Source organism: Stigmatopora nigra, chromosome 17 (assembly GCF_051989575.1).
Source record: "Stigmatopora nigra isolate UIUO_SnigA chromosome 17, RoL_Snig_1.1, whole genome shotgun sequence".
Lineage (NCBI taxonomy): Eukaryota > Metazoa > Chordata > Actinopteri > Syngnathiformes > Syngnathidae > Stigmatopora > Stigmatopora nigra.
This window is the reverse complement of record NC_135524.1, coordinates 4,299,648-4,315,305: the sequence shown is the minus strand read 5'-3', so window position 1 is coordinate 4,315,305 and position 15,658 is coordinate 4,299,648. Positions and strand designations below refer to the sequence as shown.

Here is a 15,658-nt window from a genome sequence, read left to right as displayed (position 1 = left end):
GCATAAACACTGACAGGGTGGTCGTGCGAGGACTTGCCTAAGTGCATGTTTCTTCGTGCGTGTTTTCCCAGAAAGGCAGTAATAATAACAGTAAATAGAAACAGAGAGAGAAGCGCCATTAGCTTGACCACTCGCTGCGAGGGTAAACAGTGACACAAAACGCAATGGACACAATAGCCATCTTTTTACGTTCACAGCACGCCACTATGTGTAATTCAACCACAACCCGCTGTGAAAGATGGAAAAATAATGAGAAAGATGAAAACTCAGGAATAAGAGAACGAGAAAAAAGGAAAAAGAAAGAAAGAACAAAAATGAGCCGAGACCAGGGAGTCTATGGAAGTCCCCTGGGGGGCTTCAAGGGGCTCGTCACTTGCCTGGCTGACGCTAACCAGACACAGCAGCATAAACAACACATTCTAAGATGGAGATATGGGGAGGAGCGGGGGGTTGTGGCATGGCGAAAAAGACGACATTAAGAGGAATGAAAACAGAGGGAAAAGACTGGTGACCGAGGAAAAACGACAGATGTTTGCACTCCATTTTTTTCTCATACCCCACCCACCCTCTTTAAAAAGTCTCTTCCTTGTAAAGCAACCTATTACATGTCCAGGCAATCCCACATTAAACAAACATTAGTTCTCTCTGCAGGGTCAGACGCAGCCAAATGACATTGTTTCCAGATGCCCTGTCTCCATCAGCACCCTGCACCATCCTCCTCCCACACTGCTGCAATAAGCTTTCCTCAAGCCTGCTCTTCCTTTATGGATGCTTCCCCACTACATAGTGGCTGGCATATGTAGTAGACAGCTCAAAACAAGTAAGATAAGCACACATTGTACTGCTTTACTAAAAAAGGCACTGTTATCATGACTCTTTTCATAACCAATTTTGACTTCACGGTAGCCTGTTATGCAAGTGGTCTAACAGCTATTAAAAAAACACACACAATTTTACTTGATCTGTATGAGAAGCACAGTGTCTCTTATAACTTAGATGAAAAGATATTCATGTTTTATAATAGTCAATAAGTATCACTCAATGATTAACAAATCCTCTCCTATGTCAACCATTACATCCCTATGTATTTTATGCTAAAGTCCTAAAACATATATTTTTCTTATACCAATCCTTAATTTCAAATGGAATGCGTTTTTGAAAAACACGTTTTTATTGGTCTCTGCTGCTTTAGCACCACAACGTACGTATAAACACCTTATTTATATTTCCTCCTCAAATGAAATGCAATTTGATAGCGTCTTATATTTACTATATATAGTTTTCCAGTCATGATGGCCTTCCAAATGAAACCATAACTATGATATGGCCTAGACAAAAATGAGTCTGACACTCCAGCCTAAACCATCACTGGTACAATTATGTGATGGCTTAAGACACAAAAACAGGTTCCATTATACAACTTAGCCAACATGAAATGCATGCCAGTCTAGAAGGTCGCATTTCCCCTTCCAGGCAAAACACACCTGTGTCCCACTTGCTTACACCAAATGAACAGATAAAGCCTATGTATGTATGTGTGTCTCAATATGTGTGCACGTGGATAAAAACAATACATTTCAGTCCCTTTTTATTGCCAAATGTCAATAACACTAAACTAGAGCCCAGCCAGACATGGGAACCAATGTCATGTTGAGTTAGTATAGTCTAAAGTCAAGCACAACAGTACTATCAAAGACACTGACCAGTTCTCTGACCCAGACTGGATGTCACACGCTATTCAAGGCGGGTTAAAAAAAATCCTTGTGGCAAGATTCCCATGAAAGACCTCTGGGTGCCCTTGAGCAGAAAAAAAAAAAAAGCTAGTCGAGAGTCTTTGGATAATAAGATGTGGTGTGCAGACATTAACACTTTGACCTTACTTTGTGCTGCTTGTTATTTGTTGTGGTCATTGCTGAATGTATGGTATATACGGTATATACATATGTATCTAGCATGGATGACATAGTTAGATGCACATATATATATATGTATACTAGCCGTTAAATAAAATAGAAGGCCTAAAGGAAAGGATGCAAGCCTGAAAACATAGTAACTGGATAATTGCATTTTATATACAATATGTACGCACTGATGTGTTTGCAAAAGGGGGCCTCATCAGACAGCCGCTGCATGCTTGAAGGAGCACTCACATGCACTCATGTTTCCCCAGACACCTAAGGGCATCTTCATACATGTCACACACCCCTCATACAAACACAAACAATAAACACACTTAAGAGAATCTAATGTGGCAGTCCGAGTGGGTCCCAGACAGGGAAAATGGAACATAGGGTGTACAAGTGTTAAGACAAAAACATAAATTGCACATATTGTTCCAAAGATGTAACATTTAAATACTAATCTACTCCACCCACTTTAAAGTAGGGGCACTGTACACATTAGTAGTACAAAGAAGTGTGTGGAGGTTTTATGCAGAATCCGAAAACTACATTTGAAGTATAAAAGACTCGTTGGTTACAAAGAAAAAATGACAATATTGAGGCACTCTTTATATTGCAATGTTTTGAAATCTGTAGTGAAAACAGAAAAAATCCCTTTTATATCACTTTCTATTATAAATTAGTTAAGTTGGGTCTTGCAACGATATGGTGCCTCTCGCTTTGAAAACCACTATTCTATATTATGGTAGCATAAATGCAGCCTTTGATATTAATGCACTTTACATAAAATTGGAATAAGTGTTCAATAATTTAATAAGCTGTTCTCTCAGTTTAGGTGCATTGTATCGTATTTGCTTGAATCAGAAAAGACAAGTAGCTTCATGCTTTTCTGGGTGTGCCAAATGCAACGGAGTTCCCATACTTTTTAACCACGTTAATTGCACATCAAGCAGGATTTGGAAAGAATTCCCCCTACAGAGCTTTCACAATTAGTGTCCTATGGTCCCATATTGAGGGTTGTTAATAGGAAAGATGATGTAACATAGGGGAAAATATTTCTTAGCTACAGCTTTTCCACGCATTAAGTTAATTATGAGGAATATTGGAAAAAAGAAAATTTTACTGGTAACGTTAATTTAAGTTTTTGACAGCTTGCCTTTGTAGTGCATTTAATTACACACAAGTTCAAAAGGAACTGTAAATCTTCATATGCTGTTTTTTAGTTGTGTTTGACAAATTGTTCAAACGTCATAAGAATCGTTTCTAGGCATACGGATAAACAATGGCTGTCTCATTCTTATTTCAATTGCTGCATCGACTCCAACAAGCATTGGTTCATGAGCTCTGTATGCTAATTAAATCACTTTGTCATTGTTGTGCATATGTTAGAATTCTAAACAGGCCATTATGCATATATTGAAAGAGAACAAGCTCGACATTTTGATGAGATTTGAGCCCAATAAACACACTTTACCAGAATCAACACATTTTGTCATATACCTGTACATAAGCCATTATAACAGTGGTATATTATTTAAATAACCTTCTGGAAAATAAGTCCAACAGCCTACATGAGCCTACATTGATAGACGACAGCTTTAAAATGACAAATTCTATCTTAGCAAAAAAAAAAATCATTTTCCAGTTTGAAGAAAACAGTATGTGTCTAGCTTGGTTAAGAAAACACAACAAAGCATGTTTGTGTATTACTCACATAATCGGGCAGGACCATGTTGTCGCTCTGTCTGGCTCTCAGACTCTGCGTTGCCTGTTCCAACACCTTGTTGTGCTTCTTGGAAAGTAAAGCAAATAAACTGCAGGAGACACAAACAAGTACACAAAAGAAGAAGCAAGAGGTTCAAGAGCAGAACTGAAAAACACCATTCACAATCATGATGACCTTAAACATTCATTGCTCCAACTCCTTTTCCATACTTATGTTACTTAAGAATTGCTTTCCACTTGACAAAAATGTGAACAATTTTGCCCTTAACTCTTTGACTTAAGTGTGGGCTGCATGTATTGCAGCAGGTGAAATTAAAAGGCCATATGAAGTGTGTTTAGACAATCTAAGGCATAGGAAGAGAAGGTTAGAGAGACAAAAAGATGCATGTACACAAATGACATAAGTATCTTAAATTGACACAACAAAACATGAAGTAAGATTGTCGAGATATCCTATTTGGAGTTTGGGGATGTAATTTGAATTAAAGTTTAAATTGCTTTGTGCCCAAGATCATATTTCAATTTGAAGAGCAATCAATCTCCTTTAAATGGAATGCAATTTTTCAATTTTCAGTATTTTTTTTAATTTATCAATCTGTTCAATCCATCTACTGTTGATCACTGTATTTTCCATATGCAGCTGGGTTTTTTCTGCTTAAATAAAAGATTAAAATTGCATAATTAACTATTCACTTATGTTCCTTAAGTGGAGAAGTTGCAAGTCAAGGCATTTTCTTACCACACAACGATAATTAAAATAATCTATTTCGTCTATATTGCTGCTCAATTTAAATGTTCACAACACTGCAAGCATTCACTTTTTTTACTCAAAATGCAGGACAGGGAATGCTTATAACAGCTACACCTGTTCATCTGTTAGCACTAGGACTATGGGGAAGAAGAAAAAAAACAGACTCACTGGCACTATTTAATTAAACTAAATTGAGATATTTGAGGAGCCTTGTCCGAATGTCTGTTAAGCCCATAGGACTTTTTTTTACTATGGGGATGTTAAAGCTCCAGCTGGGACCCTTGCAGACAATAACACACTGTGTGAGAACGACTGCTATGGAAACGAGGGACATGGACGGACTTCCACGTGGTTGCGTCGAGGCCCCCCCATTCGTCATGAGGTTGACAGTAATGACAGAATGCCTCAATGTTCAATGTGTCTGCTTTTTAAAAGTCTTTCTTTTTTTTCCTTGCATGCACATACATAGTGCATCTTTTTGTGGGCATATATAGCCTTGTTTTCTATTTGTTAGTATAATTCCTACTGTGCCCGACTGTATGATATTTACAGTTTAATGGTTAAGAAAGTGTAATTTGGATGAAGTACAATATGCTATATAAAATAATTTAAAAAAACAAGAATTGTATACATGGGACTATGCCAATAATGGATAATTATTACATTTTAACAGATTTTTAACTGTTAAATGTTTTTTTCTTTACATGACATTGTTAGGTGCCGTCTGAGAGGTTTTAACCATCCTTATGGAAGAGGATTTTTTTCCACAGATCCCAATATGGTTATTTTTTTTATGCTAGATGGAAATGTGCTGTTTGGTGCATTGATGACTCACAACTTAAGTGTGTAGACAAGAGAGCGCCAAGTGAACGAACATCACGGGAGACAGCGAGATAGACGGTGGAAGTGATTTAATGCAGCGAGGGAGTGCGTAATCGGAGAATGTGTTATCTGTGGCGAAAAAGGATGAACAGTAAATAAAAGGAAATGATGGCGTTGGGTGTGCTGTCGGCAGGAAATTTAAGCAGTGAGTAAATAAACAATGACCGCTCTGGTGCTACTCTGGTAGTCCATTAAAAGAAGGCCGTGGTTCAACAGTCTGACTTTCTGTCTGGATGGCTATTAGAAAAATACAGCCAGGAAAGCCCCTTTTTTCCCTGGCTGTTTGTTTCATTGTGGTCATTGCTACAATATCTAACCATGCAGTTGGTTCCTAACTTGTAGGAGATACAGAGCAAAACAGATAGGAGAATAATGGCACGTGCATCTAAAAGCAAAGCTTTTCTGTTAGGTCGTAAGTTGACAATCACGAGTGAATAACTTGAGGCGTGAGTCCACACAAATCTTCCTTGGATGTTATATAAGTGTCTGCTGTGAAAAAAGCTGCAAACTCAATATTTCATGTTTTGTTTGAGAATGGATGCTTTGTGCTGATTTCCCATCAATTATTAAGAGGACATGGCTATGTTTGATTTGAGTAGTAGTTTGCAAAACTGTGATACATATTTCACACTAGAGCATCAATAATCTTTCTATATATTTAATCTATGGATCATTCCTTTCAGTTCCATAATTATCATATCATTGTCTCTATGTATTATTTATCAACTGTCATTCTTTTGTCATGTAGTACCTTAATATCAGATTAACTATACTGAATTCCACTGTGCTTACTCTATGATACTGTTTTAATTCTACTGTAAAAAAATGTTATCGATCAATATTTTTATATTGTATCAGAAATCAATAACATTGTACCTTTTATCTGAACTGCAAATATCGAACAAACCCATTTACGACGTATAAAATCCTTGAATTAGTAGCCGTCTACAGCACTTTATCTGTCCATCTAAAATCATATAAAAGCTGGTAGACAAAATTACTACCTGATGATTCTTTGGGCAGCGTACTGATGGAGGCATCTAAACTGTGCAGACATGTTCGCAAGTGCTGCCAGACAGTTGGTGTGGAGGTATTTATCCTACAGGAGATGGTAGCATAATGTAAAAAAAACAGTCAAATATCATCACTTTTAAGACACTTCATTGCTGACATTACCCTGGTGCGGGTCATGTTGAACTGGATCGTTCGTATTACCACCAGGATGAGCAAGCTGCCGAGGGAGATTTCAGTCAACGACCTCTCCGAGTACCACGTAACATTTTTCAAGACCTTGCGAGGAGGGGATAAATAAAAACAAGAAATTTGTTTAAGAAGGCCAAACTTCCCGAGTCTGTGCAACTGTGCATTTGACCAACCACTTCATGGACAGAACGGTTGAAAGCATCGTCTTCTGTGAGAATGAGAAGGATTATAAGAGCCATGTAGACATGGTGGGAGTTCTTTTCCTCTACACGGTAAAGGATTTCCAGAATTGGCAACACCTAAAGAAAAAATAGAAAATAAAAAACAATGTAATTTCCTGGAATCTAATCTTTATTCAGTTTTACACCAGTAAGCATCCCAATGCTTCCTAGTATATAGTATTTTTCCCAGTAGAAGTAGGATTAGTAAAGAATTGTGACAAATATTTGTGGAAGTACTTGGCCACAATGTTACCCACCAGATTGTCCATGTCTGTTCTGGAGAGCGTGTATGTCCTCATGTTGGCGTTCTGGTGAAGCAGCGTGTATAGCAGCAGTGTGGCCTGGTCAGAGGACTGCTGCTCACACAGTGCTGTGTACAAGCTGTTAAAATTGATCTGAAATGTGTGTGCCTGCTCCACAGGAATAGATGACGTGTCTGCACAGACCAGAAAGAAACATTTGTTAATGTGAGAAAATTGTAATAGCACATTCTGGAGGAGGTTGTATGAAGGCAACTGTTTCGAACCATTTGGGTGAAAGGTAATGTTATTTAAGCTGCTTTCTGTAAATACTTGCCAGGCTAACATCCTTTTGTCTGGGGTTTAGGGTGGGGTTTAAAAATGTAGAGGCGTATTCAAAAAGATTGGTAAAATGGTTTGGGTGGGGTAAAATATAGATGTAAACAATGATGGAGCTCCATTGTGCAGTACTCTTATGGTCATCCAGTTTGTGAAACATTTGGCAATTTAGAGGGTATTGATATACTGTCAATTTTACATTGGCATCATCCCAAATATATGGAAGGGCATACTGTCTCCTCCGTGTCAATCAGCTCCAATTAAAAAAAATCAGGAAATGAATGTACATAGTATAAAAATATACTAACATCTCAACCATTTAAACACATTTATAACATAGATTATAGGTGTAATTTGTTCAGTAATCAAGCTAAAAAAATGCCCATGTCCCCATTACCTTGTGTGTTCCTAAAACAGGTTATAGCCTGGCGGTAGGGATTGGGCCATTCAGGCCCATCCGTCATATTGGCCAGGACAAGCAGTAACAGGAGACTTTGATTAGACAATGGTAAGGGGTTGTGCTCCAGGTCCCCTCCGGCTTTACTTCCAGCTCCACCCAAGGTGAAGACACTCCATAAACCACCTGGAGACATACATATATAATATAGTGTTACTAATACGTACTGTAGACTACCTTACAAAAATACATAAATAAATAAAAGACAATGAGTCTAATTTTTCCGAGGTGGCTGGGATAGGCTCCAGCACCCCTGCAACCCTTGTGAGGAAAAGTAGTGGTACAAAAAATGAATGTATGAGTGTAAACTGAGGCAGTGGTTGAAATATAAGAAAACATGGCACTCCTACTTTGAGGGATGAATAGTTATACCTGCAAAGAGTTTGCCATTCAAGTGGCGGGCTTCAACAGGTCGTAAATTCTGGTGCCATCGAGCTATAAACTAGAGGTGCGGCTAATAGTATTCATATTGTTCTAATCTTTCAATCGGGAGTACCAACCTTGCTGTATAATAAGGTCGGCCTGATTTATGCTTGATGAGAGAATGAATGTGAAAGGAAACGAACCACCAGGCTTGATGTAATGAAAGCCAAAATGAACACAATGGAATCACAGCTGACCATTTTGCAGCGCTCGAGATGAGAAACAACAAAGTTGGCGCCAGAGGGAAAAAAAAATGTTTTTACTGGTGTGTGTGTGTTAGTTGGGGGGGTATCTTGACTTAACTGTGGGCTTACTAAAGACATCAAGAATAGAATCAGCATTGAGGCCCACGAATGTCTGCCCTCTGGCTCCTGGATGTCTACCTATAGGTTAGCTGTGATGATGCAAGAGTGGAGCAAAGTCATGGTCCTGAATGGGAGTCTACTCTGGGTCATCTGATAATTAGCATCAAGTAGACATGTTGCCATCTAGTGGTGAAATCAATGAGGATGCATTCCAGAAGTGTACAAAAAATGAAGATTAAAGCAGTTCTAGATGTAATATCTCAGTTCTGTCATCAGTGGTTTCCATATTTTAGCTCACAGGTTAACAAAGAGCCAGATGCACTCATCAAAACAGCCACATGAGGCTCCCAAGCCATAGGTTAGTTAGCCATAGGCTTAGTTCATCAACACCTACAGAAAAAAATGATACTGGCCATGGCTGTAGGCCTTTTCAAATCAGTAGGCAAATTGGTCTCTTCCAAAAGGATTACATTTCCTACTTTTACTGTCATGCTAAAATAAGAAACTCCTCTTCCAAATACTAAAGGTTTTGGTGCAAATATCAACTTATTTTCAACCCTACATTGACATGATCTGATAAACAAACTCACAAAAACTATGCTTCCCTCACAGTGCGGGGGTACTGTGTATTCCATTATGGTGTTATATTTTGGAAATGGTGGCCAGAAATGGACTATAGTGGGACTCAGTGGGGAAAGGGAGGGCGATTTTACCACAGAACCAGCATTCTCCCACGTACGCTTTCTGGGAGAAGAAAAAGATCTCAAAAGAAACGGCGCCAATCTGTGACACAGCCCTTGTTCACAGCATCAGCGGCACCACAGTGACTAGCCTGACTGTATCACTAAAGTTGGTCAGGGTGCCACATTTCCTGCATACTCGCACACACATTCACTGAGCTTTATTCTGCCTAAGCGACAGCTATTTGTTATCCATAAATAACTGCTGTGACTGCTTTGCCTGTGACCAGACAAAGAGTGGAGGGAGAAAAACAAGAAATGGATAAGTTTGGAGGCATAGAATTCAACACAAATGATAAAATAGTTCTTTCTATTCCTTACCTGAGGACCTGTTGGAATACAAATTCTCTCAAGTAGTCAAATTATGTTTAGTTCTTTGACATGGATAAGCTTAGAATGGCAAAAAAAACTAATTTTCAAATACCCAAGCTTTAATTGAATGCATTAGTTTAGGAAACGCAACTCCCACTTCACATTTTTATGTAAATTGAACAAACACCAGTCCCAATAACAAAATAAATGTAAATTAAAGCAATAAAAACTGGGCACTATTATAATGGAAACCTTTTTTTTATCTAGCTCCTGCACAGGGTCTGATTAGAGTATATAAACTAAACAAAGATGAAAGACTGGCCAGTCTTGGGATGTTTCAAGCCAGCACACAGTTCTGATAATCTCACCCGTATAAAAAAAAAAATGTTTTCAAATGAACAGATTTACCCATAATGCATACACTGCAGTACCGAAGAAAAAAACAACTTCAAAAGCCCATCCAGCGGCTGTGAGAATAAATCAGACTCAAAAGTGTGAAAACTCCCTAATAAGAGTCTTTGCTTGAAAGGCTTTGCTGTTTACATTGTAAACAACACATTTTCCACATGGAAATGGAATGTGTACGCTTTAGGAGAATAAAACAAGCATTGTCTCCTACCGGTGACTATAAGAGTAATACTCTGTCCCTTTGTTGATGTGCGTGTGTGTGTGCACAAGGGAGATGGCTGCAGACAGAGAGGCTCGAGGGGATTATGGAAGAGGATAGGGCAACAAGGTCATCATCAGTCCCGCCGGTAGCCACTGACTGACTGACCAACTGACAAAGACAGACACACAAAAACTAACAGTAGCCGATGAATGCTGATGCCAAAGTGGATGCAATCTGCCACCAACAGGACAGAAAGGCATTCAGCAAAGTGCAGCCAAAATTAATCTATAGTTGCATTTCAGAACCTCATAGTTAGTAAAAGTCCAATTCTTGATTGAGTTATTTTTTATTTATCTGATTTGGACTCAATTCTATGTTGATAAATATCAGATGTATATCTGACACATTTGAAATATGAATGCATATCCATATGAATGTGCCAAATACATCAACAACAAGTGAGATAACAGAAGTAAATTAGCAAAGGAGGACAAAGGATTAAAAAATTGATCCTCCATGATACCACAAGTTTTTTTTTTAATTAAAAAAACAGGTTGGCCCCAGTAGCATAAAATCCTCAAACTTTCCACTAGAGTGACGCCTACAACCTCCCAAAAGGGACCATATTTACATCTATGTGACATAATGGACACATTCCCTTCACATTGCAAGCCTTGTAATGTTTTTGCAATTTGAATAGCCGCACACACACAACAATTATTAACAAAAAATCCAAATTGAGGATCCAGCTTTACTTTAGCCAAATACCAACATGCAGCATAGGTGTCTGTATTTAGCAGGTGCTTGTGGTTTTGTGGGTGTGTTCTTACTTGCCACGCCTGACGCCAACCCATAAAGCAGGCCACTCTCCTCTTTGGGTTCAAAGATGTGTGTCGCTGGGGGTGGACATTTTTCCTGTCTGATAAAGTTGTATAGCAGTGTCTTCACTAGGCGACTGGTCAGTGATAAACTGGAAAAAAGAGAATACATTTGTCATTACTGCTTATATTTTTCCTTTTGAAAAAATGCAAACCCTAGCGGCCCTTCAGGCTTTTAAAGCATTGGAAGAAACTCTAAAATGTTTATGACAGTCCACCAAAGTGTTGCATGTCTTGTGTTTTGAGTGATTTGTCACCAAATGATTGGGAAGAATAAGTTAGGACCGGAATGCAGTAGGAATTTGGGTAGGGAACTTATGGAATGGACGTCATCGCTAAAAATTCAGACATTGCGATTGTCTGCCAGACACCAAGGGAAAGGTCACAGAAAAGACGGTGGAATGACGGTCAGCTGGACATTTCCTTGTTTTTATGACCGCAGTGGAATAACGCATGAAGACACTGTTTGTTATGTGCGTGATGAAACTGTCTGGTTGCGAAGAAGAGCAGACAAAGGCCTGTGACTGTCTAGCAACTAACTGGAAATAATCCATAAAATTCAGTGCCAAACAGACTCTGGAACAAAGCAAAATATTTTGTGCAACTTTTAGGAGACACTTTGCAATTCCATCTTTAAAAAGAAGGCATGGTAGGTTTCTATAGAACCAGAAATTATTATGTACTTATATACAAAAGTTGTACAAATGAGCCAGTATTGCCTGCAATGGTAAAAACCTTTTTCTTTTTAAATTTTCCATCAAGTGTTTTTTTTTTACTCACCATCGTCCCTTCATGATGTGTCGGTAGATTAAACCATCTCTTAGGATGTCCTTGCTGAATAGCTGGTAGGAGAAGAACACCAGCAGAGTGGTGACAGCTTCAAATAGGATGCTGTATGTGATGTCACTGTAGGTGGATGAGACAACAATGTGAATGGCAGAAATAAGGAACTTTATGTTCATAATTTGTAATGTAAAGAAAATGCTTGGTGTTATTGCAGTTGAAACATTGGACCTTCTATAGTGGCCCATTATAAATGAATAAGCCAGGCCACTTGTGCCATTACAAAGATGTCCAAAAAATATGACAATTACTGATGTTTATCTTTTGAAAATTAAGGCCGAATGATGACAAAACAAAATGTTTTTATTCCAAGGCTACAATCAAAGCCGAGAAATATGTAACCATGAAGGAATGGCACTATGCGCAATACACCGAACGTACAAAGGCGTAACCGGGCCAGCTGCTGCAAATTTCTGGAGAAAGGGAATAGGGAGGCAATGGAACAGGACAAGCCTGGAAGCCAGGAATAATGAATAATATGCTGTAACGTCCAATATGTTTATGTAAAATGGCAGGATTGAACAAGTCCCATGGACAGAAAAGAGGAAAGGATGTCTTCTATTATGAATAATCCTCTCTTTGGTCGGAGGAATGAAATCCCAGAACATCAAAATCTAAGTCGGTTTAACCCGAGTGATGGCAAACAAGCACAATAGCAGTAAATTAAAAATATATATATACATATATACTGATTTTGGCCTACAACTTGGCACCAGTTTTTCCATTTTAGCCCAAAGTAAAATTGTATACGATATGCCTGATTTAGAGGGTAGCCAAGTTAGTTCTTTGAGACTTGAAAAATAAAGTAAATATTCTAACCATTATTACACTATTAAACCATGATGACCCTGGAAAATGTTTTTTTTTTTTTTACCATCTTCAAGACTACCATCCTAGATGCAATGAATTCCAATGAAAAAGATGAATAGAGTGTGTGGAGTGTCCAGCTCCACAAGGACTACCACTACTTCACCATTTTTTAGGTCTGCGATGTAAAATGTCAGACAAGTGACATTATTAAATAGCTGCGTGGGAACAGTCGGGGCATTGTGAACAACCCGGTCACCATAACTGTCTTTTTTTTCCCCCAACAGTCTGGGGACATCTTGACCTTTTAAAAATGTGCACCAGTTCCGTTGATGACTCACACACAAAGGAATCACTTACAGCAGCGGCACTTCAACGATCAGGTGCACAAGGTTGGATAAGAGCTCCTCAAGGAGGTCTTCGTGGCTTGCTTCTAGAAGAAAAGAAGAGAAAAACGTACTTTACGGTGAATACATAATCTGACATTTTCAGTCATTTTAATTCTGGCATAAACAGAACAGAGGGACTAAGATGTCCTGGCAATATTCCAGCTTTTATAGAGATGTAAAGATGGAAAAACCTGGAGTTTGTTCCTTCCATTTTTCCAATGTGTCCTGGTAATGTATGACTGGCACTGATTTTAAAGTAGAACCTTATATGTACCTATGAAAACTTACATGGGGTCATATAATTAATAAAGAATTGGGTTTGAAACTGTACTCTAACTGTCACCAGATCGCTCAGTTGACACTGAAGGCAACCACAGCTGTCCACAAAAGTGCCCCACTTTCCCAGGTTTATTGAAAGCAATTCAAACCAAAGTTCCTGTGAATTAGGTCAAAATTCCTTCCTGCTTTCCATGCCTGGTCTGACAACAACTTCCGGCCATAGACCACCTATGTGTGTGTGTAAAGAAGAAGTGAAGAGAAGGTCTACCTCCACATGATCTTGGCGCCCTCTCTTGGTAACTGAACTGCAAGTGCAGATCCTCCACGTTCATGTCCCTGATGAAGACCTTGAGCAGGCAACGGATCATGAAGAGAGCATTGTGGGCTTGCCAGATGAACAGTTGACTGTAAGAGAAGATTATAAACATGTTCACCTGTATGTCACATTGAAGTGGTAAAATTTTATTAGCTGGAAAAAATACATTTCTTCTTCATTGCATGTGTACAGTGAAGTTAACCTTTCAATTGCGGACTTCCGTTTTCCTTATTTTAATTACCTTTGCTATCTTAGACACATTAATAAGTAGCAGAATAGATTCCCACACTCACTCTTGACATTCTGTTGATATTTTCAGCTCTTTGGTTCTTCCCAGGAATATTCTAACCAGTGTGCCAAAGTTTCCTGTTCTGGGATTGTTTTCAACTGAAAAAAAATATGAGACAGATGCAGCACATAAATCAATTTGCAGTGTGATAGATTGCAATATTTATCAATTGATTAATTAAGGGAGACGTACTGAGGAGCCTAGCCAATGGTAACACAGCTTCTTCCAGCAACCGGGAGTCTCCACTGTTGAAAATAGAAAGAAAGCAGAAAAGAAAATGACAAATGAGTTGTGTGTTTAAGGGGAAATCCTACCTAATGTGATTCAATTCAGATGTTTTCATTTTAATTTGAACACTTCAAAAAAACGTATTGATTTTTATTATTTGCTTTTTTTATACTACTGTCTTGGTTCTTTTGCTCATGTGGGGAAAAATGCTTCCATGGTTTTATTTATTTTATTTTTTTTAAACTAAACTAGAATAGCACCTTTATAGAGCACCATAATAAAAAGCCCTGACAAATCATTACTCAAGTTCAGTGGCAGCCGGCTTTACAAACATCCTGGTGTACTTTGGAAGATCCTGTACACATGATTTAAACTAAGTTGAGTACCTGCTGGTGGGACTAATGACGGTGAAAGAGATGAGCTGGTTCCAGAAAGGGTCATTTGCCGAAATTGACTCTGTGCCCACCAGGGTCTTGAGGCTGGGGTTGTCAGGCAGGTCACTGAGCTGGCTGGTGTTGGCTCCCATCTCCAGACTCAGGGATGCCTTGCTGCTAGTTTGCTTGGCATATGCCAAGACCTGCAAGCATGAAAATGCCCTTGAAATACAATAAATCAGATTTCAAACAGTAATATTACATTTTTTTAACATGGTATATTTGCAAGTTTGTTTTTGATCCATAAATCACCTAACATTGACTTGTTCAGTGCCATTGAAGATGATAGATGCCCAATATTTTGCCTCTTTTTGATACTTTAGCTGCTGCAAATGTATTATTATTATTATTTTAATAATAGGCATCCATTGTTATGTTCTAATAAGAGGTTACCCATGCCAAAATAATGACAGATCATGGAAATGATCATAGTAATAGTCATCCCATCTCATCTCATTGTCTGAACTGATTTGTCCTCATTAGGGTCACGGGGGTGCTGGAGCCAATCCCAGCTGTCCCCAGGACAGCGTCAGGGGACACCCTGATTCGTTACATCACATTTAGTGTACTGTACCTTAATGGTACTTCATTTAGTACAACGTGAACTCATACAGGAAGTGCAGTACAGCTAATCGCTGCTACTGCGATGCCTTTCACCCATGCATACCAATAAAAACACAGAAATGTTACCTTAAATAACGAGTCTAACAATAGCAATCTGATGTTGTTGCTATGACAGCTAATATTAGAGGCAAGTACGCCATCAGCTGACCGTTTAGCTTACCTGTCACAAATGCTGCTTGCCGATGATCCGGCTCTCTTCCTGAGTCAAACAGCAAAGTAAACAGCCCGAGTGATGAAAGTTACTAAGATCTAACTTTCAGATGTAAAAAATACAGGCTTTAAATGTGGATTCAATTGCGATGAGGACAAGTTTTACTCTACACACTCCTTCGCCTCCATGTTTCCACGTCGCGGCCCACTTGCGTAATGACGTCATAATAGGCGTTCACTTACGTCATGTCGTCACGAGTGGACGCAAGTGAACGAGCTGTTATTTCTATTTTGTATTTACATTTATCTAAAA

General features: G+C 38.7%; 1 protein-coding gene across 3 annotated transcripts in view; it reads right to left on the bottom strand.

Moving 5' to 3' along the window:
• The window catches only part of dym (dymeclin), a 29,795-nt gene extending 14,216 nt beyond the window's left edge, over positions 1 to 15,579 (bottom strand). The window contains exons 1-14 of one of the 3 annotated variants that reach the window (XM_077736669.1): positions 15,356 to 15,579; positions 14,524 to 14,733; positions 14,102 to 14,154; positions 13,914 to 14,007; positions 13,573 to 13,709; positions 12,997 to 13,069; positions 11,767 to 11,892; positions 10,939 to 11,078; positions 7,659 to 7,844; positions 6,941 to 7,119; positions 6,636 to 6,761; positions 6,436 to 6,549; positions 6,264 to 6,358; positions 3,616 to 3,715 (exon numbers count right to left, since the gene is read on the bottom strand). In XM_077736669.1, coding sequence (XP_077592795.1) covers positions 3,616 to 3,715; positions 6,264 to 6,358; positions 6,436 to 6,549; positions 6,636 to 6,761; positions 6,941 to 7,119; positions 7,659 to 7,844; positions 10,939 to 11,078; positions 11,767 to 11,892; positions 12,997 to 13,069; positions 13,573 to 13,709; positions 13,914 to 14,007; positions 14,102 to 14,154; positions 14,524 to 14,663 — 1,563 coding nt within the window. In that variant the 5' untranslated portion in view covers positions 14,664 to 14,733; positions 15,356 to 15,579. The remainder of the gene's footprint in view (positions 1 to 3,615; positions 3,716 to 6,263; positions 6,359 to 6,435; positions 6,550 to 6,635; positions 6,762 to 6,940; positions 7,120 to 7,658; positions 7,845 to 10,938; positions 11,079 to 11,766; positions 11,893 to 12,996; positions 13,070 to 13,572; positions 13,710 to 13,913; positions 14,008 to 14,101; positions 14,155 to 14,523; positions 14,734 to 15,355) is intronic. The other 2 variants (XM_077736668.1, XM_077736670.1) reach the window with 2 other exon arrangements.
• Between the last annotated feature and the right edge of the window lie 79 nt (positions 15,580 to 15,658).